Source organism: Grammomys surdaster, unplaced genomic scaffold (genome assembly GCF_004785775.1).
Source record: "Grammomys surdaster isolate TR1022 unplaced genomic scaffold, NIH_TR_1.0 184, whole genome shotgun sequence".
Classification (NCBI taxonomy): Eukaryota; Metazoa; Chordata; class Mammalia; order Rodentia; family Muridae; genus Grammomys; species Grammomys surdaster.
Window position 1 is genome coordinate 4,861,972 of NW_021604629.1, and position 21,448 is coordinate 4,883,419.

Sequence of the window (21,448 nt, forward strand, 5' to 3'; positions counted from 1 at the left end):
AGAGAGAGAGAGAGAGAGAGAGAGAGAGAGAGAGAGAGAGAGAGAGAATGTGAGAGTAGCTTTTGTATGAGTATAGCCAAAAGTAGAATGATACAGCAAAGTTCAACGTTCAAGGAAACAAACAGGACTGCCCCTGCCTTTGGGACCGCATCTCCACCTTTTCCTATGATCTCTCTGATGTCCCCAGGGAAAGCTGGTTTCAAATGATACACAGCCTGATCCTCTCAGCCAGCAGGTGACAGCCCCTACCTCAAAACACACAGCTGCCTAACTGCTTGAGCTCTGTGTTAAGTTGAATATTCATGACTTCCCTGCTGTCGCAAAGGCTATATTTCTGAACATTTCCACCAGTATTTAAAATCTTTGCTCTGTTCTTTAAAAGATGCATGGATTTTATTGGATTGTCTGAGACATATGGCCAGGGGCAACCTGGACCCTGGACTACAGATGCATGGAATGGGAACCCTGGATTGGTTCTTGCAGACTGCTGCAAATTTGTCTCTGAAGACTGAACTTCGAACTCTCACTTGCTGCAGTCCAAACTGTAGGCTCCAAACTCATAGATGACAGTGTCGGAGGGTGGGGCTTGGGGAGGAGACTGGCTCACTAGGGAAACACTCACAAGTAAGTGATCAGAGAGAGTGGGTATACCTGCTGTGTGGGATGAGAGGATGCCTCTGTGAACAAGAACTCAGGCCTCACTCAGCAGACACATGGGCTGCCAGTGTGCCTTAATTTTTTTTCAACTTCCCATCTCCAGAACTGAAAGAAATACTTTTCAGTTATATATAAGTCAATCAGTTTAAGATATGTTGTCACAGGGCCCTGAATGGACTAAGACACTGTTTTTGTATTAGCTTAAGGTATAAATCTATTTAAAGTTTATTTTTATTTTTAGTTATGTATATAGGTGTATGGAGAGTAGTTATGTATAGGTGTGAGTATGTGAGTGCAGATGCCCTCCAGGGCTAATGGGGGCATTGGATCTCTTGAATCTGGACTTAAAGGCATTTTTGAGGTAACAAACATGTGGATGTGGGAACCAATGAGCCATCTCTCCAGCCCTATCAATCCATTTAAATCACATCTTATATCTGGCTCATCCTTCATCCCATGTGACTTCCTTTGGTGACAATGTGCTCTGATCCCACTGTGCACTGTCGGCCTCACCAAAACAATGTAGGTTTACAATCCACGTGGCCAGTACTGACCCTTCATTGCAGAAATCTGCTTCCAGTCCCCAGATGCTCTTGCGGTGTCTGGCTCATCACACCAGCTATCAGCCCAACCCTGGATAAAGCGAATGTACGGCTCCCGAGCCCTGCTGGCTTCTGTAGTACCAGGCTGGAGCTGGAGAAGGAGAGCTGTTGCACATGGGGTGGCCATATTGACCACCAGAACCCAGGGCACCATTTTAGAACCATGAAGAACTTCCTGGATTTTTCATGTTGTTTTTCTCTAACTGACAAAGCCCACAAAGACCTCAACCCCCAAGGCAAAAGCAGGAGAGAGAAGGAATTGGACAGCTTTTCTGCCCCAGGGAAGGCCCTGCCTGGTGACAGTTCTGTGTTAACTAGCTCAGCCATGTAGGGAGTCATAATTAGTCCCCTCAGCCCCTAGCTTCGTTCCACCACCTCCCTCACCCTGAGGGCTATACAATCTGTTTGAAATGAAAAGGAAAATAAAATCAGCTGCTCTCCTCAGCTGACCCACCAGCGGACGGCTCCTGGCTGCAGGCAGAGGTGAGCCAGCCATCTGTCTGCTAAGGTAAGGAAGAATGGAATGGGCGTTTTAAATGACATTTTCAATTTCTCCCCTATGTCTACTGTGCCCTCTTCCACCCTGCTGTTTAAATGACTCTTTTCAAATTGGAAATATCAGGGAATAATAGGAAAAGAAAGAGAAAAAAAGTTGTCTGTTGCTAGCAGGCTGTTCCATTCTACAGGGCAGAGTGAAGAAAAGAGTCCAGAGTGGTCTGCTGTATCCCGCCTTCTGTGTCCAGGAAGGTGTCTGTCACTAGGAAGTGCCTACAGATCCACTCCTGTTAATGGATGATTTTCCCAAGCAGCCGATGATAGACAGGCAGGAAGGCTAGGTGAACTCAGGAATAACCCTCCTGTGTCAGTTCAGCCACAAATGACCCAGGAGCCCAGGAGACACCCCACAATGACTTTACGGTTACTTTCGATCCTTATTCCTCTCTCCAAGTGCACAAGATCAAGGCCTAGATTGGGCTGGTGTGGTGGCACAGGTATGTTCTCACAGAACTTGGGAGATAAAGACAGGAGATCAAGAATTCAAGGTTATTATTGGCTCTGTAGAGATTTGAGGCCAGCCTAAACTACATAACACACTGTGTATTTATTCCTTTTTCTGTTGCTATGACAAAATACCATGACCAAAAGCAAGTTAGAGGAGAAAGAGTTTGTCTGGGCTTCCATTCCAGAGAGCAGAGAGTGAATCATGGTGGGGAAGGCATGACTTGGTAGCAGGGGCAGGAAGCCATGAGGTCACATCTCAGCCTCACATAGGAAGCAAAGAGAGGAACAGGAAGTGAGGTGAGATGTAAACCATCAAAGCCCACTCCCGACGGCAAGGCTCCTAACACTTCTCTCAAACAGTAGCACCAACTGGAGACCAAGTGTTCAAACACATGAGTCTATGGAGCATAGTTCTCATTCAAACCTGCACACTGCGTCTCAAACAACAACCACCCAAACTAGCAAGGCCTGTCACCACTACCACCACACTGTGGTTACTTCTAGATGTGCAAATCTAAGATCCTTACAAGCCTCACTGTGTACAGGCAGCCATGATAGGCCCACTTCAGAGGAAAGCCAGACCAGGGGACATGGCTCAGTTGGTAGACTGCTTGCCTAGCATGCACAAAGCCCCGAGTTTCTTCTCAGCACTGCATAAACTGATGTAGTGGTACACCCCTGTGATCAGCACTTAGGAGGTGGAGGCAGGAGGATCAGGAGTTCAAGTTCAACTTCAGCTACCCAGTGAGTCAGGGCCAGCCTGGGATACATGAGATCCTATCTCAGAAAGAAAGAAGTGGGGGAGAGAGAGGGGGGGGGGGAGGGGGGGAGGAAGGGAGGGAGGGAGGAAGGAAGGGAAGGAGGGAGAAAGGAAGGAAGGGAGGGAGCAAGAAGAGAGGGAAGGGAGAGGAAGGGAGGAGAGAGGAGAGGAGACGAGAGGAGAGGAGACGAGAGGAGAGGAGACGAGAGGAGACGAGAGGAGGGAAAAAAGGAGAAAGAAAACAAAGTCCCTTCAGAGGAAAGTCCAAGGCCACCTTCCCCCACACTGACACAGCAGCTGCTTCATCTCTCCTCTGAAGCTGAGCTGTTATCCCCCTGTCCTGGTGGCTCTTCTGGTCTCAGTGACAATCCACCCTGTGCTCCTATGAAAGCCTTAGCCTTGCTCAGCTGCATCTTCCTGGGCAACTCTGCTGGGATCCAGCCCTGTCACCTCCTTCTCTGTACTACTAGATTGCTTTGGTTTGAAGGTGACCAAGAGTGACAGCTTTATTAAAATGAAGACACCAGGGTCCCCTGCAGGCTGCAGGCTTCTCACCAGCTGATTTCTGGAGGGGCTCAGCATGGAGCTGAAAGCCTTTCCCATGAAGTGGGAAAGCCAGTTCAGAACACATTCACCTGCAGAACAGCAGCTTCCCTTTGATTAAGCCATGGGTGCAGCAGGATAAGCTGGAGGTGCTGTGAGAAAGACCCAGGGGCATGTGTTTCCTGTCCTTGGCCATCTGGTGGACACAGCCTGGGACAGCCTCATCCTGAGGAGGCAACCTGGAGCCTAGTAAGGTGAGAGACAATCTTCAGCCTCTTTCTCTTCCAGACAGCTCTGGAGGCAGAGATCTAGATGCAAATTCTGACACTACCTCACCCTGAGAGACTTTATAGGTGGGCCTGCTTATTTATTCATGCGTTCACTTAACAAACACCTCCTCAGCCCCTCTCATGTATCTGGCACTATGTGGAACCCTATGAAATTGAAAACAACAGGACCCAATCTCATCTCCAGAAAACCTCCAGTCTTCTGGGCAAAGCAAGCATTTGATAGCTACTATTCAGCAGTGCCTGCAGCTGTCCTGATGTTCCCAAGCTTCCTTTAAGGATTAAGTACTATGGCGTGGATTAAATGGTGTCAAACCCCCAGTTTGTGCCTACTTGCTACTGTTAAGATCCATGTCCTGGAAAGGCCTGTGTGCCATTTGAAGGTGACAAAACTTCTAGGGGGTGTGTCTGCCTTAGGGAAGTTGGGCTGTGAGAGCATGCCCTTAAACAGAAAGTTGGGACCCCTGCCACTCCCTCTCCCTCTCTCATTTATTGGTGACCTAGAAAAGAATGACTTAGCTCTACCATGCTCCAGCTACCACGTGCTGCCTCACGACAGGCCAAAGCAAACAGCTGTCCATACAGTGAAACAGCCAGAACTGTGAACCAAAATTAACCTTTTCTCTTTGTAAGTTGACTGTCTTAAATAGTTTGTCATAGTTACAGAGTGCTGACTGACACAATGATAAATGTAAACTTTCTCTCTTTTCTCTTCTCTTGGGTGTAAACTCTCTGCATCATATGCCTATCGCCATCATATGGCACCGGGCACTATCACATACTGCTGAAGCTGAATTCATGTTCTGGTCAACAGTTCAACGTCTTCAAGTCTGATGGGGATTCCAGGAGGGTAAAGTCTAAGCTCAAAGGACCCCAGACCAGCCAGGGAGAAAAGACCCCATCCAAGGAAGACTCTGAAAATTCTGCCCACTTTGTCTCTTAAGGTTATGTGGCTTAGCCTGAGAGTATACCAGAAAGAACTGACCTTCCCCGACAGAAGTGTCACATGAGGTAGACAGAAGTACCTGGCTTTGCAGAGAACCATCTATACCTGAATTCAAGATGGCTGGATTCTCACCCAAAGCCTCCAGCTTCAAGTAGAAGTCTCAAAACAATCACCAAATGGTATTGGGCTTCTGAACTCTCAACCAGTGTTCTGAGATGTTGCAGATTCCAGAGTTTTTTCAAGTGCTAGCATGTTCTGCATCTCACCAAAGATCCTTCAGATCAGAACCTTCTTGACTGAGCAATGCTAAAGACAGAAAGAGGAAGAAGGAGGCTCTTCCTTCCTTGCTAATGTGCAGCAAAGTGGGAAGGGCTGGAGGATGGCTCAGATGCCACAACTCCACACCAAGGTCCACAGTCCGACGGTATGCTGCTTCCGCTCTGATCTCCAAACGAGCCTTGGTCTGGAGGAACTCAAAAGGACTGGGGCCTATTTTGCCAGAATCAATAGAATCCAGAACTCACAATAATCTAGTTTTAGGTAAATATAGCTATTTTTAATCAGTCTGCTAAGTCAACTATCTTCTTTATTTAACAAAGAACCTGTCAATCATTAACCAGTATCAACCAATAAAAAACAGTTTTTATCTAAGCAGTTTCACGATGCACCACAATTCTCTCTGATAAGAAAGCAAGGCCATCCCTATGTATAATATCTCTAGAACTTTAAATAGATAAGTGGTTTAAAGAAAAATACCGAGTGCACTTCCCAGTGTGAAGACTACATGCAGCTCTGGATTGTAAAGGATGTATATTAAAATTATATCCTACAACAAAATGCACATTTTGTAGAGGGAGAGGGAAGAAAAGATTAAATCGAATCTTCCTGACAATTGTCTTAAATCACACCTTCCTGGCTGCTGTGGAAATTATAAGCCACATCACTTTGAGTTAAATCAAACCCATCCTGGCAGGAAGATGGGCTGATGTCACTCCAAGACAGTTTGGAGGTCGAGATGAAAAAGAAGACGTGCAGCTTCTCTGTGCCCCCTACCAAGGCAGAGGGAAAGGAGCCTCACCAGACAGGCAGCATAACTCTCCCACTAGCCAAGGTCTCAGCAGCCCAGAGCATCGCCAACATCGATCACCACCTGCCGCAGTGCCAAGTGGCTTTTAACAGACAAAGGCATGTGCACACTTAATGACAGCTTGCTGGCTGGCAGTGGTGGGTTGTACCCTGATACCCTTGAGCACACCCTCTACCCATCTGGCCCAACACAATGTCTCTGGTGTGATTTGGTTTTCCTTAAAGGTTAGCATGACCATCTCAGGCTTGATGGACCTAGGATAACCCTAATGAATTGCACCAGAATGGAGCTGAAATTCCACATTCTAGGTGTTAAAGCCAGAAGACACATTCATATTTCCTGTGCAAAACTCCAGGGAGAAAAACACAGTGAAAATGAAGGGTAGAAATGCTGGGGAGACGACTCAGTAAAGTATTTGCCATACAAATATGAGGCGCTGAGCTCAGATCCTCAGCACCCAGGTTCAAAGAGAGACATGGCAGCAAAGTCTGCAGATCCATGGAGATCACTGGCCAGCCATCTCAGCCAGATCTGTGAACTCCACAGTTATGAGAACCCATCTGAGAACAGGTGAGATGGCGTGTGGTTGAGCAAGAGACTAGACACTGAACACTGGCCACCCCCCCAACACTTGCGCACACACATACACACACACACATACACAAACACACACAGAGTGAATATGTTTGCACATTCCTCCCTCTCTCTCTCTCTCTCTCTCTCTCTCTCTCTCTCTGCATGTACATGTGTGCACATGTGCACACGTGCACACACACACACACAAAGGGAGGAGGGAGAAGAGGGAAGTGGGGAGATGGAAGAGAGAACATACCCTCTCCTGTGCTAACCCCTGGTGGGCAGGACCAGGTGCTTTCCTGTACCTCTTGATCAGTATAGAAACCCTGAAATGGCAAAGGAATCACCTTTATTCATACAGTTGGGGAAACTGAGGCATGATGAGTGAAGGGATTTATGGGGTCAACTGACTCATCAGAGGCATGGTAGATTTTCAGGCCCACTTGTGCTGCTGTTCTTTTCCACCTGCTGAGGGACAGGGTCTCCTTCTTCGAGGCAAGTGTTGGTTTGAGTTACTGAGCTCCCTCCCCTCTCCGTGCCTGGCCACTCTACTCCTCTAATTTCCCCTCATTCTTCACATCCCAGTTCCCTTGTGAAGTCTAGGCTGATGACTTTGTTCTTCTAGAATATTCCACTTTAAACATTCCTTATGGGAGTTAACTGCAAGGAGTCTTGCTTTGCCTTCCCGACTTGATAATGTGCTCTTTAAAGAAAAGGACCATGTTGGAAGACTCTGCTGTGGCCCCCCCACAACTGACCTTGTATCAGGCCAGCAGAAGCAGACTCATGCTCATCAGGAAGCTGCCAGAGAACAATCCAGATTGATGCCCTCACAAATGGGCTCTTTCACTTAGCCCCTCCAGTGGCTCCTAGTTTGGCTAGGGCATTCCTTTCCCAGGGTCTCCGAAGCTGCCAGTCTGTCTTCATGGCCTACCCTTCCCCTACCATCACCCTACTGTAGCCATTCTGGCCACCCCACTGCTATGCAAACGTACCAAGCATATCCCTGCCACAGGGTCTTTGCTTTGTTCCCTGACTCTACTGGCAATATCTTCATAGTTGGACCTTCGCTTGCCTGACATGTCCTCACCATTTCGCAGGTGTTTAATAAATGCTGCTGAATAAGAAAGACAAGAATCTGATCATGTTAGCTAAAGAAGGCTGGGGTACACACCAGGATGATATTACTCTCACAATCAAATATGGAAGAATGGGAACTTTGGTGTGCACCGGTGATATCTCCCAGATAACTGTGGCTGTTCGTGTGTTTCCATTCCCAAACCCCAATAAAGATGGTGGCCTTGAGGCCAGTCTCCTGTGCCTGCTCTACGTGGCATATGACTCTGAACGTTCTAGTCTTCTATTAACTAGAAACTTCCTGGTAGGCCCTGCCATGTCTTCTAGCTCATTCATGACCATCAATACCTTCTAATGGCTTCTTTTCAGACCCCAGTCCCTAAACCTAAAGGACCCTCAAAATGAAGCCATTGTTTGAATGAGTGCAAGACACTGTCTAGGCTTAATCCTCCCTCAAAAAAGGAAAATAAGTACCCCCAGAGCCTCCCTCACTCCCAGAGGGCTGTGTCTGGAGGGCTCCTGGTTAGTTGGCCCCTATGTGCTCAGGAAAGGATGGTGTCATTGGGTCATTCAGTGTCCCAACTCAGAGCCTCAACAGTCACAAGGACTCTCTTCCCCTTCTGCCAAGTCTTGCGCAGCCCTTTAGACCAGAGAAAGCCACAATCCTCTTAATTAGCATCCTTGGAGGAGAAAGTAAGAGAGACCTTGACTCCTTCTAAGGGGCTTAATGGAGTTAAGGTTGCTCATTTTGTATAATTAATTGCCCTTAGACAAGTTATGTATAGTCATTGAACCTTGACTTTCTCATCTGTAAAATGGTGCAATGAACACACACACACACACACACACACACAGGTTTACTTAGAGATTTAAATAAGGTGACAGGCTGTATTCATTTGATACATAATAGATGCTCAAAAGACCCTCAAGTCCTTTCTCTCTCCAGATTCTCCAGACCTGGTTTTATTGCCCTTCTCTACTAGATCCAATTTTTGAGTCTTTCCCACCTACTTTCCATTGTGTTTCTCTTTTAATCTGACTCCCAGAGTTCTGTTAGGATAAGGGTTTGGCCCAGTTAGTTGGAAGTTCTGACTCCTGTAAATCCTCCTCTACATGTGTGTCCTCTACATGTGTGTGCACATGCGTGCATGTACGTATGTATGCACACACATTCGTGTAGATTAGTGATCAACCTTGGGTGTCATTTCTCAGGTACTGCCCACCTCCTTTTTCTTCATGCAACAGGGTCTCTCACTGGCCTGGAACTCACCAAACAGACTACACTGACTGACCAGTGAGCCCCAGGGAGTCAGCTGTCTCCATACAGCACTAGGATAGCAGGCACTCACCACATCTGGCTTTTCACATGGACTCTGGAGATTGAGCCCCTATGCTCATGTTTGCAAGGGGAGCATGCTGCTGACTAAGCTGTCCAGCTCGTCCATACCCTCTTTTAGAAACTAAAGAAAGTCAAACTGGAAGACCAGCTTATTGTTATGATAGTGACAATTATCATAATGGAACTCGGACACTGAAGACACTAGAATATTGATAGACACTCCTCTGAGCCTGAGGGGAGGCAGGCAAGTCTGAAGCAGCCAGCCGCCTGCCCCTCCTCCCCTTCCTGGCTCCCTCTTCAGCAATCAGAGAAACGCAGCGGTTAGCTAGACAAAGCCTGACCCCTCAGCCCAAATCCTTTGAGGTAGGAACCACATAAACACCGAGCATCTGAGCTGCAATAAAGAGACACCAGACAACTCTTCTACCTTGGAGTGCCAACCACAGACCAGCTGAATGAATCTGTAACAGAAGATCAAAAAGGATCTTCGTGTGGATAACAGAAAATGTCACCAAGCAAACAGAGAAGATCAGTTCAATAAAGAAATGGAGTCCCGTCTGCGGGTCCGCAGTGAGGTTTTTGCTTGTGTTGGCTCCCCAGCTCATAACTTGCAAGGTTATTAACACAGGCTTTTACTGTTTGGGGCAAATAAGCAGCTGCTGGTGTTTTGTGCCCAAACCACTTTATTAGGGCTTTCCTTTACCACAGTCGCCTGTCTCTTCCTTTCCAATACTGAGAGACAAAGACAGCTAAAAACGAGTACCAAAGCAAAAAAAGAACAAAGAAAAACGAAGGAGAGGTAAGCTATGTGGGGAGAGAAGATAGGGTGGGGGCTTCTGGGACCCCTGATGTCTTCCTATAAATCTTAGAAAAGTCCGAATTTAATAGATGGAGTTCAGGGGTCTTTGGAAAGACTGATTTTGCCCTGGTATTGAAAACACTTCACTGTGGCCATCCATCCACAAAACTGGATTGTGTCAACACACAGGCAAACACACACCATAGGTGGCAGAAACTCACAGGTAGGACTTGGGTGGCTCTAGCTGCAGATGGAACATTGCTTTACCTACAAGGACAAATTCCCTGGGGATCCCACAGATATGGGACGCCTCACTCATACTTTTAAAGCCTCTCCCTCTACTCCACCCCACTTAACTCAGGATTTGACACAAGGATAAACAAGTCACTTGTCTGCAAACTATTGTTCATCTCTTACTTGACCCAAGGCCTCTGAACTTACCCTGATAGTCTATACTACCTCATCTTTGAAATGTCCCTCATATTCCATAAAACAATAACTCTTAGAGGCAGCCACCATTCTTGATTCTGCCACTCATCATCTCTGTGACCTTGGACAAATTATCTCTATTAAGCCATCTTCAATTGCTATCACAAACTACCTGAAGCTGGATAATATATAAGAAAAAAAATGTTGGTTCTGAAAAGCCAAAGTCATGTCTCATAGGTTTAGCCTCTGGGGGCTTTCAGCTACCACACAAAACAGCCAAAAGAATCATGGTGGGGGCACTTGTAGGTGTGACAGAGCAGACCAGCATGAGGTAGAAAGGAAGAGAGGCTTGCTCGTATTTGTAGGTATGTGTCTCTTGGGAACTAACCAGGTTCTCAGAGAATTACATGACTCGCTTCCAAAGGCGGTGGCTTCAATGAACGAATCAGCTTCCACTAGGCTCCACCTTGCTAATGGCTAACCCTTCCAACCCCTTTCATACTGGCACCAAGATTCCAGTGCACAAATATCTGGGAGACACTCTAATGCCTTCCAAAATCAGAGACTCTTTCTCACCTCTGAAATTACATCTCACGAGTCTGTTGAGACTAAAGGAAACAAAATCTCCTCCCCCAGGATTAATATCAATTTAAGAAAAGACAATAATAAAGTGCTCCCACATGGACAGTGCCTGCCCAGGCTCTGACCCAGTATTCTCTTCCCAGGCAGTCTTCAATTTTGTAGAAGCTTGTTGCCATTAAAATAAATCTAAGTTTCTCATTTGTCACTTCAAATCTCTCTTTAGAGTTGGAGAGATAGCTCAAAAGCTTGCTATGAAATCACAGGACCTGAGTTCAGCCCCCAGAACTTGTGTAAAAGTGACAGGCACAGTGGAATACACCTGTAATCTCTGTGCAGGGAGGCAGAGAAAGGCTCCCTGGAGCTCACTGGTTGGACACCCTACTTCGTGAGATCAAGGCCAGTGACATTGTCTTAAAATAGAAGATATGCAGCACCTGAGCAGTGACATCTGAGATTGTCCTCTGGCCTCCACATGCATGCACACACACACACACACCAACACAGAGAGGGGGGACACATGCACAAACACAGGGGTATGCACATGTATGCATACATTCACATGACCAAAAATCTCTCTTTAGCTTTCTCACTCTGATTCATCAGTCCAGTCTTTGTCCTGTTCTCCCAAACTCCCAGATGCTATTAGCATGGTGCACATTGCCCTAATTTTCAAGCCCTGTTTTGGCCAAGGTCTCTAAAATACCTTTCCATGCTTCAGGAATCTCAATGGCTTTTAACTTGAACTCTCCTGAGGGCAGAGATTTTTTAGACAACTCAAGTGTTGAAACTCAACCAAGCACCCACCATGCTTAAGGGACAGCCCTCCACATGCCTTATCTGGGGGAGCCACTGGTAGAATGGAAGCATTCATGCAAGAGTTGGTGTCAACCTCTTCCGGTATTGTTTTCCATTGTCTTTATGGTTCTCTGGACCTTCCCTATGCCATCCTTTCAGGAGCTTTTTGAGGACATTGGTAATAAAATGTGGTCCAGTTAACTTTGCCCCCTGGCCTTGGTGTCACTTCATCTGTGGCTTTATACAGCAATACTCTCAATATATACTCTCAATATCTCACTGGCATTAAGTAATTTTGTTTTGTTTTGTTTTTTTACTTGAGCCAATAAAGACAGCTTCATCCTCCAAAACCAAACTCACGAAACGGAAGCTGAGCATCGGGCCATGAAAGGGCATCTCCAAGCTGCACACACACTACAGCGATCCTGCTATCACCATATCTTCAACCATCACTGTGTAGCCAGAAAAGTCACAAAAACACCAACGTTCACGGGGCCAGGACTCCTTCCACCTGAAGTTCCAGTTGGATGCACTCAGCCAGAGTCCAAAAAGAGTGCACAGACCCATAGAGAAGGTTCCAGAACAGCTGCTGCTCACAGTCACTGCTACAACATACCTGACTTGGGAACAGTTGCGAGGCAATTTGCTATTAACAATAGCCTAAGTAGCAAAGCTTAGGAATGATTAACTTTAACTCCACAAATTAAAGAGATTCCAAGGTTAACACACTCCCCAGCATACTAATGTGCTTCACTGAGTGGGAAAGAAAAGGGTGGGATGACCATGAAGGCACTGTTAGAACATGCCTAGTCCTGGCCCTGCCCTGGGGTAAGCACCCTGCCTGTGAAGGCCTGCGTGCAACGAGATAAGAATGTGGAGAATCCTTCTGTGCTGCCTTGCAGTGCAAGATGGAGCTGCATATGACCCAAAGGCAAAGTGAGGTCTGGAAAGACAACCACTGTATGTGCTTTGGAAGAATCAAGTCCCTGCTAAATTGGAGATTAGCATAGAAAGAAGGCCTGCCATTCATGGAATATGACAACCACCTGCAGCCCTAGTGTTCAGCTTCTGGTTCTATCTGTCAGTATCTCTGACATGTATAGGCATTTAAAGCCAGCAAGATGGTTCAATGGATAACGGCACTTGCTGAAAAATCTGATGACCTGAGTTCAATCTCCAGGCTACACATAGTGGAAGGAGAGAACCAACTCCTGTAAGCTGTTCTCTGACCTCCACACGAACACCACAGCACGTGCATGCCCATAGATCGAGGAACACACAGAAATCTGGCCCACTAGCTTCATGCATACCCCTATCTCTCCCCACAGCCCACCTGGCTGGTCTCTGGCTCCATTTGTCCCCCATACTCAGTACAGATATCTCCCCAAAGCATTCAAATGGCATCCCTTCTGTGTGCTTGTTCAGAGGAAAGCAGGTCTGTCCTCTTGGATAAAATCAAAGTAAAGAAAATGGGCAAAAAACCAAAAGAGACCCTCAGGCCTACAACTGCACAATGTCACCTCCAGCTTCCCAAACAAGTGAGGTAAAAATCCTTCAGAACAGCAGCAGAGGTGCTTCTAGAACCTGTGTGTGTGATGTAGAGTCTTACAAATGTATCTAGAAAATCTAGGCTAACCTCTGTGGCTGGTACTAACCTTCAAAGCCCTCACAAGCTGGACTGTGGCTTGCTTTTGATTCTAAATTCTCCTTAAGATTCACCACCAACTGCTTATCAAGGGCAAATAGCAATTTATGTCAAGTGAGCAAGAAAGAATGTGGAATTCATTTATTTTGCAGCCTATATACACTTCTGGCTAAAGAGGAAAGTCCTTGGTCATAGGGAGAAGCTGTATGCTTTGGCAAGGCCCTTCTGTTCCATAAGATTTGCTCCAGGACTATTAACAAAGCAGTAAGGCTCAACCCTGAGTCCTGCTGTTGACATCCTCAAGGCTCCAGTGTCTGTTATTGACAGAATTCTCAAACCAGAGCTCATTCCAAAAAGTAAAGCGTTGCTCCTTAGATGATGTCTTTCCCTCCAGTTAACAAACCCTGCCAATTAAGGAGCAGAGGGCCACACCTGAAAGCTACAGGGGGCAGACAAACATTCACACATAGGGCATCTCCTAGCTCTCTGGAACCTCTTTCAACAATCCTATACTGGGGACCTGAGATACACAAATACGCACACTATTTGCCTGATTAAGCTTGAAGACCCAATCTCTCATGGCTGCTATGAGGCTGACTCTAGGAGTAAGAGAGTGGATTTAGAAATGAGTCACATGGTGAAACTACGTCAGTGTGGCATTCAGAAGGGCAGATGAACAATGTGAGACAGGCTGCTCCACCCTGGACTTGCTTATTCTCTCGAATGCTTCAGTCTGCCATCATCCCTCACAGACATGCAGCTGTCTGACCTTTCCTTCTCTCCCTCGTGGTTTCCAACCTTCTCTTTAAGAAGTGAAACCTCTTAAAAGCTGAAGTAGTTTATCAAACATAGAAACTGAAAAGAGAGCGTGTTGTGGGAATGTTGGGGGACGACAATGGGTATTGGAGTATTGGTTGTATTGAGGGATTCTGGAGGCATTGGTGGGTACTGGGGGTATTGGAGGTTTGGAAATGTTGGCATGTACTTGAGTATTGGGGGTATGAGAGGCACTGGGAGTATTGAGAGTCTTAGGGGTACTAGAGGCTAGCAATGACACTTGACTTGCTACTACCCCAAATTAAACTTTCTGGAAATTTGGAACTTCTGGAGAGACAGTTGGAAAGCCTCTGACCTATCGTACCTATTTAACTATTTAAAATCAAACATTAGAGGCTGGGTAAAAAAGGGACCTGTGTTTACATTGCAGTATCACATAAAGGCTGGACATGGTGGAAGGATATATATATATATCATCTATAACTCCAGTGCTGAAGGCTCACTGACCATCCCATCTCAATAAAACAGCAAATTCTATGATCAGTCTCAAAATGTGTAGTGAGCAATTAAAGAAGATTCTTTATGTCAGTCTCCAGCTTCAGCTCACATACACAGGTGAGCATGGCTGCACACACATATGCACAGCACATACATCAAACACAAAACTAAAAGTAAACATGTGTACATGTATAATGTAAGCACCATGTTTATTTTTATTAATTTATCTATAAAAATATATAAAATACATAAATCACCAAGAGACGCCAAGAGAAAAATAATTCTCACAAGACAATTAAGTTCTACCATAAGCATAGGAATACAAATCAAAAGACTCAACTGTCTTGACAGTAATTCCATTTGCCCAGAAAATGCTGAATGATAACACCAAATGCCAGCCCTCCATGACCCCAGCACAATACTGCATTGTCAGTGGCTGGGTGAAAAGGCTTTCCTTTTGAAAAATAATATTTCATAAAAAATGTTCAGACTTTTGAGTCACTAGTAATCTTACTTCTGCAGCTACATTTTTGAGAATAATTCAAAGTGGGAAATAGGTGAGGCAAAGACATTCATTTTTTCCCCTAGTGTGTCCACTGGCCCAATGTGCACCATTGGGGAAAGTCAAATGGAAAATGGTATGCTGGTGATGGAATACTATGCAGTCATCTAAAGTATTTGAGAAAATTTCCTTAAGCAATCCTCCACCCTGTAAATCTGCATGCTTCCCATTTCCCCTGGGAAACATTCCCATGATGCTCTTGTCTGTGGGTGGGCTCCTCTCCAATAGGGTGCACCTCCCATTAACTGTGGAGTTGCAGGGTTTTTTTCCCCCATGTGCTGGCTCTGTTCCCAAGCATGGTTATACCACAGGGACTTGTTGCTGTAACTGCTTGATTTAATTACATGCCATGCAAACCCATGAAGGCTGACTGCTAAAAGAGAAGAGAGTGGTCGTCTCTAGAAAAATTAATGTCAATGCTTTGGGAAGACTTGAGGTAAGGCTCTCACATAGTCAAATTACAGGCCAGCAACATCATTCCAAAAGATCAGACAAGAATCATAAAATTTTCAGGCGATGATGTTGAGATTGCTTGCAAGTACCTTTCAGTCCCTGGTAGATCTGACAGAAAATGGGGAAAATCTGACTTTATTAACAGGATGAGATGATGCCGGAATGGGAGTGATCTATCCACAATGGACAGAGAAATACCTTGTGACAGACCCACCCCAAGGACAGCCTTTTGACTGACAACACCAACAGGCTATGCACTTGAGCAACAGTTAAAGCAGTTACTGTGTGTGTAATATTCTTCCCTCTCCCTCTGACGGTCGAGCTCAGTGACTCACTTGCAGTTCCAGCCATACTGACAACAGGATGGACAACAAGTGTGGATCTGATCTTGAGTGTCCCAGTTCCCTATGGTCCCCAGGAACTCCACCCAGCTCCTGACAGAGCAGCTGGAGGCACCTCAGATTGTCAGCGATAAAGGTTGAAGAATAAACCATGTAGAAAAGCCAAGAGAGAAAAATGCTTCCTTAAAAAAGACTAAGGAAAGAAAGTAGGAAGGTGTTTACACATAGATCTAATAGTGAGATCTCCTTAGATGTACAGTCAAGTGGGCAAAGCCAGATGGAAGGGTCATGTAGAATAGATGCTAGGAAGTCCCAGGCATGCTTACATTGTCCCTTAAACATTGGCACTTCCTTAACAGATTTAAAACAATTAAAAAAAGAGAGAAAGCCATTTTTGTTTGCACTTGACATATAAAATCAGACATGAACCATAGCTGGGATGGCTCAGTTCTTAGAGTGCATGACAAGCCCTGGGTTTGTCCCCAACACCACATAAACTGGGTATGGTTGCACACACCTGTAATCTCAGCACTGGGGAGAGGGAGACTGAAAATTTAAGGTTCTCTTCTCTAGGTAGTGCATCTGGGACTAGCCTGGACTGTATGAGATATTGTCTTTGAAAGAAAAGGACAAAATGGAAGAGAAGGAGAAGAGGAATTTCTTTTTCCAAGTTTTCTCATGCATGGACTACCTCTAACAGTCCATTTGTCTATCTCAAACGAGGTGTAAGGTACTGAGTTGGAGCTTGTACTAGGAACTATTTGGTGCCTTCACCCATGAGGATACTTATTTTAAAGTCTAAAGTTAACCACCCTGTCATTTAACATTTACTTAGTTTTAAAAGAAAAAAAGTTCAAAAAATACAATTTACATTCCCAAGAGACTCATGCGCACCATCTAATTAAATCATTCAATCAGAAAACAAATTAAAATGAAATATCACTGTTGTCCCCAAGAGGAAAATCAACTTTTCAGTCATGGCTAAAACAGACCTCTAGGGTACTGCTCCAAAGCCTCTTCTAATTGCAAGTCCTCAGAACATCCCGCTGAACACCCGGTGACATTTGCAGCTTCCTGGATAGCTCTCCTTCCAAAGAGAAGAGGCGCTCAGCTTGTCCTTTGGAAACTGGCAAAGCTCATACTCATGACTAACTAGGGTGCTGGGTACCAATGCAGAGCGGCCACTCATTCATCTCATGTCTCTTTTCCACCTGCCAGAAACTGCCCATAGAGTCATCAAACATTCTCTAAGGGAATGTGACCTCTGCCTTCATCAGGAAACAAAACAAAAAAGCCAGATGGGCCTTAGTATCTCAATGGAAAGCATATCCATGTGGGAACAACTGACCAGTTCTCCAAGATCCTCAGATGCCTTTCACTAGAATACAGCCAATCTTACAGCTGTCAACTAATACCAGTACAGCACTCTTTCCCTGGGACCCTCTGGTCCTCTTAGCAGACAGTGTATTATACACTTAAGAACACAGACTGACTCCCTCCTAGCCTACAGAACTAATAGCCAAAATAAACACTAAAAATAATCTGGATGCAATGTTACCCATCTGTGATGCCAGCTGAGGTGGGAGGGTCTCAAGTTCAAAGTCAACCCTACACAGCTACAGTAAGATCTTGTCTCATAGCAAGACAAACCAGAGACCCTGAAGCTCTCTAGGTTAAAACCTCTGTTTTACTGTGTAACAGAGTGTGTTGGACCAGTGGGTCAAGAAGCCTCTCCAAATCTCAGTGTCCACATCTGTAAGATGGAGTTAAAACCACCAACTTCACAAGGCAGGAAGGGTCAGTCAACTTACGAAAAGCTCTGAGACTAGGGCACAGCATTTAACAGACACCATACAGTTCTTAGCTCTTCTCCTTACCAGCCCCACCATCCTGAGCTACTCAATGTATTATGGATTATTCAAAAGACTCTCCTGACGCAAGAGACTTAGATAGTAGATCTATGGAAACATCCCATGTCCTCAAGGGCCCGATCTCATAGACTTTACAAGTCTCTCACATTTAAGCCCTAAACCCAAGTGCAGGGATGGTTCTAGAGCACTGGAGGGGGTTGTCATTATAGGAACACTACTAAAGCACAAGCAACCAGCTAGACTCTGCCATCTGTCTGTTTCATGGCTAGCCTTCCCCAAGTTACTGCCTCACCCTCTGCGGATAGTGGCTTTGGCCCTGTCCTCATAATACATTAATTTCCTACTGTCCAAAGTACAACTAGACTAACACAGTCTAATGAGGCTTCCTTCTTTCTTTCTTTCTTTCTTCCTTCCTTTCTTTCCTTCTTTCTTTCTCTCTTTCTTTCTTTCTTTCTTTTCTTTTCTTTCTTTCTTTTTTAGAACCTTTCTCCTCCAATTTATCAGGTCATCAATCAGAAGTTCTAAGGTTTTTCTGGTAAAAAAAAAAATTGCAAGTGTTTTTTTTTTTCAACTTCCACAGTGGTTTTCATGTGGAGCCTTGCAAGTCATATGACATGGTCCACATCAAACTTGAAAGGGGCCTGCTCAGTGCTGAACTCCTGGGTTCATGAAATCCTTGAAAGGACTCCTGAAGCAGTCCCTTGCTTGCTTCTTTCCTGACTAGGTAGAAAAGAACAGGAGAATCATTTTGAACACATATACACAGCAGGTATGTGACTGAAAATCTCTCAAAATCTATGTGCAAATTGAAACTGTCTGAGCAAGGCACAGCCATGAGTCCATCTCCCAGATCATATCAAGGCTGCGTTTCTCTTGCTGACTAATGTTGAGTCTGACCCCAGGGATAGAAACCCAGTAAGAATGGCAGCAACAGGCACTATGGCACAGTTTGGTCTGTCAGACTCAGTGCAGGGGTGAGACAGAGGTGGGTCTCAAGTAAGAGCTGCCAAAGGTCCCTCTTCTAGGGGACCTCAAAGTCAAGCGCTTGCTTTTGTCTATGTCACCTTTCTGCCCTCATATGAACTCAGTGTAGCCTCCCAGAGAAGGAGCCAATCTGGCTATGTGGGAGGCACACTGGTTCAGAGAGTAGCCCTGAGTAACCCCAGTAGGCAGCCTGTAGCTCAGAAGCGCCTGCCAGGTGTACAGGTAAACTTGCTGGGCCCTATAGGAAAGAAGCCCTCTGTGTCTAGAAAAGCAGGGGACACCTGGAGTGGAAAGGGAGAATTCAGATTGCTAGCCCCAGTGAGTACACCTTACTCCCAGAGCTCTGAGCTCCATCACTCCCCTCTGGGACTCACACTGCCCGGGTCATATTAGGAGACTCCCCTATATCCCACTGTCTCTTTGGACCCAGTCTGGAGACACCTACCCACTATGCCTTGGACTTCAGACCTAGCTCCTGTGGGTTTGTCTACTCTGCCATGGCTGCTTCCCAGGCCTAGGAGGATAACTGCCCTGGCAGATTGGCCTTGCTAGGACCCAGAAGGCTCTGAAGTAAATTCTCTCCATCCTAAAGAGAAGCACCACCACAGTGGACTAAGCTTCTTGGGTTTGTCCTGGATAGGCAGATGTGCTCTAGGTGGGGTCAGTTTTCTACTTAAGATGCTCCCTGCAGTCCCAGTCCTACTGAGGCTGACTAAGGCTGGAGCCAATGCTGGGGCAATGTAATTTTCTACTCCGCATTTGTCCTGAAGCTTGCTGTTCCTTAAAACCCACAGTTAGAGTCATACAAGGCATTTCTCTTGTCCCTTACAAGCCGGCAAATGAGCTCTTTTGCCCTTGTTTTCTCTCTTGGAAGCACAAACATCCACAGTCAGACACACTCCCGGACTAGTGTGTGAGCTCCTGCGATCCCGGAAAGGAGCACCCTGGAATCATACGCACGTTTGGACACGTGCACATCGCGTCCCCACACCGACAGCAAGCTACACACACACACACACACACACACACACACACACACACACACACACCTGTGCATACGCGTACACATGGAAGACTCACAGGGCGGTAGACACAGAAGATCCAGGACACCAGTCCTTGCAATACCTCCAACCACGTAGCTGCCAACCCGAAGCCCTCCCTGCAATAGCTGGTCTCCTACGCATTGGCCCCAGGGCATCCCACAAGCAGAGCACTGGGCACTCCCCGGGCTCGCGCCTGGCTCAAGTTTCTCAGGGCGCCTGTACCTTGGATATGCTGTTTGATGACATTCTCCAAGTGGTCCAGCCGCTCGATAATTTTCAGGGTGTCCCCTTTATCTTCTTCCAGCTTCTTGTCGGGCGCCGGCTCCTGCCCCCGCACATACACGCTGGCGATGTAGTTGGTGACCCAGCCCACGTACAGCAGGCATATGATGTTGGTCATGCCGCTTAGGATCACGCAAGTGGACACCAAAGTTTTGGTCTTCCTGGTACACACCATTCTGGGGTCCTTCCTCCATATAGAGCTCCCGGGGCCCCTCCTCGCTGTGCACCCCTAACTCCCCCGCGCTCAACCTCCTTGGCACGTCTGGGGCTTCTGGGTGCGCCAGCACCTAAGTCTCTCCAAAGGCGGGTCCCCTGACAGTGTGAGCCGCGGCGCACAACTTTGCAGCTCCCGCCGCTGGCCACCCTGAGAAAGAGCTCCACAAAGGAAACGAGGTGGGTCTAGATTTTTTGTTTTGGGGTTTTCCCCCCAAATTCAAAATTCCCCAGCCTTTCCCTAGGCGATCACGGATGGCCGTCAGTGGAGTGACGAGACCTGCAGGGCTGGGAAACTTTGTCACTGCCAGGGCCCGGCCGCGTTGCTTCCCATCTCCAGTGCTGGCTGCCTGGGAGATGCCACCAGCCCGCTCCGCTCGCCGCTCAGGAGAACCGCGGCTGTGGCTGCGACCAGAGGAGCGAAGCAGCGCGGCCCGGCCCCCTCCGAGCGACAAGCGTCGCCACCAATCGCGCTCTGGCTCTGGAAAGGGGTCGGGGCTGGGCGGCTGCGGACCAACGAGGAGGGGCCAGGGGCGGAGCTCCGCCCTGCGCCCCACCTGCTGGCCGCAGGCTCCGGTCCCGACACAGTAGAGTCTCCCGCGCCCTCGGGCCACCCCAGCCCGGCGCCTGCAGATCACGAACCTCCAGTCCCTGGCCAGGCCGGCAGATTCCACCTCTAGGGTAATTCCGGCATACGCTCGCGCTAAGAAGCCCAAGCTTCTGGGACCACGATGCTCCTGTACCCTCACCTTTCCCAACTGAGGGGATTCTTCTGCTTTTCCACCTGAAAACGGACTCCTCGCCCCCATCCCCTTTTGATGAGACCATACAAGTGGCTAGGCCTTACAGTGTCCACTCCTTATACTTCTCTTGAGCCTTCTTCACCCTGCCCCCTGCCCTCTGTTGGTCTCTGGGGTGTCACCAAATGCCTTGAGCACAACTCTGGGCTAAGATAAAATCCTGGGTTCAGCAGATGGAGCACTGCAAGTTCAGCACTCAAAAGATCTTCCTAAATGGCCACCAGATTAAACCTAGAGGAGACAAGGCCTGTTTCTCATGTTCTTGTTGGTAAAAACTTCAAGACAAAGAAGTTGGGGGAGGAGGGTCAGGAAAGAAACAATGTGGAATGTACCAGCTTTTGTACCAGCTGTTCCTCCAAGATAAAGTGTATCTACAGAGAGTGTGAAAACACACACACACACACACACAGAGAGAGAGAGAGAGAGAGAGAGAGAGAGAGAGAGAGAGAGAGAGAGAGAGAGAGAGCGAGCAGAATGGACTCTGGCCTCTAAAAAGCC

General features: G+C 46.8%; 1 protein-coding gene across 1 annotated transcript in view; it reads right to left on the reverse strand.

The window, feature by feature from the left end:
- The window catches only part of Galnt18 (polypeptide N-acetylgalactosaminyltransferase 18), a 301,481-nt gene extending 280,934 nt beyond the window's left edge, over positions 1–20,547 (reverse strand). The window contains exon 1 of the mRNA XM_028768019.1: positions 19,878–20,547. Within this exon, the coding sequence (XP_028623852.1) occupies positions 19,878–20,112 (235 nt within the window). The 5' untranslated portion in view covers positions 20,113–20,547. The remainder of the gene's footprint in view (positions 1–19,877) is intronic.
- Between the last annotated feature and the right edge of the window lie 901 nt (positions 20,548–21,448).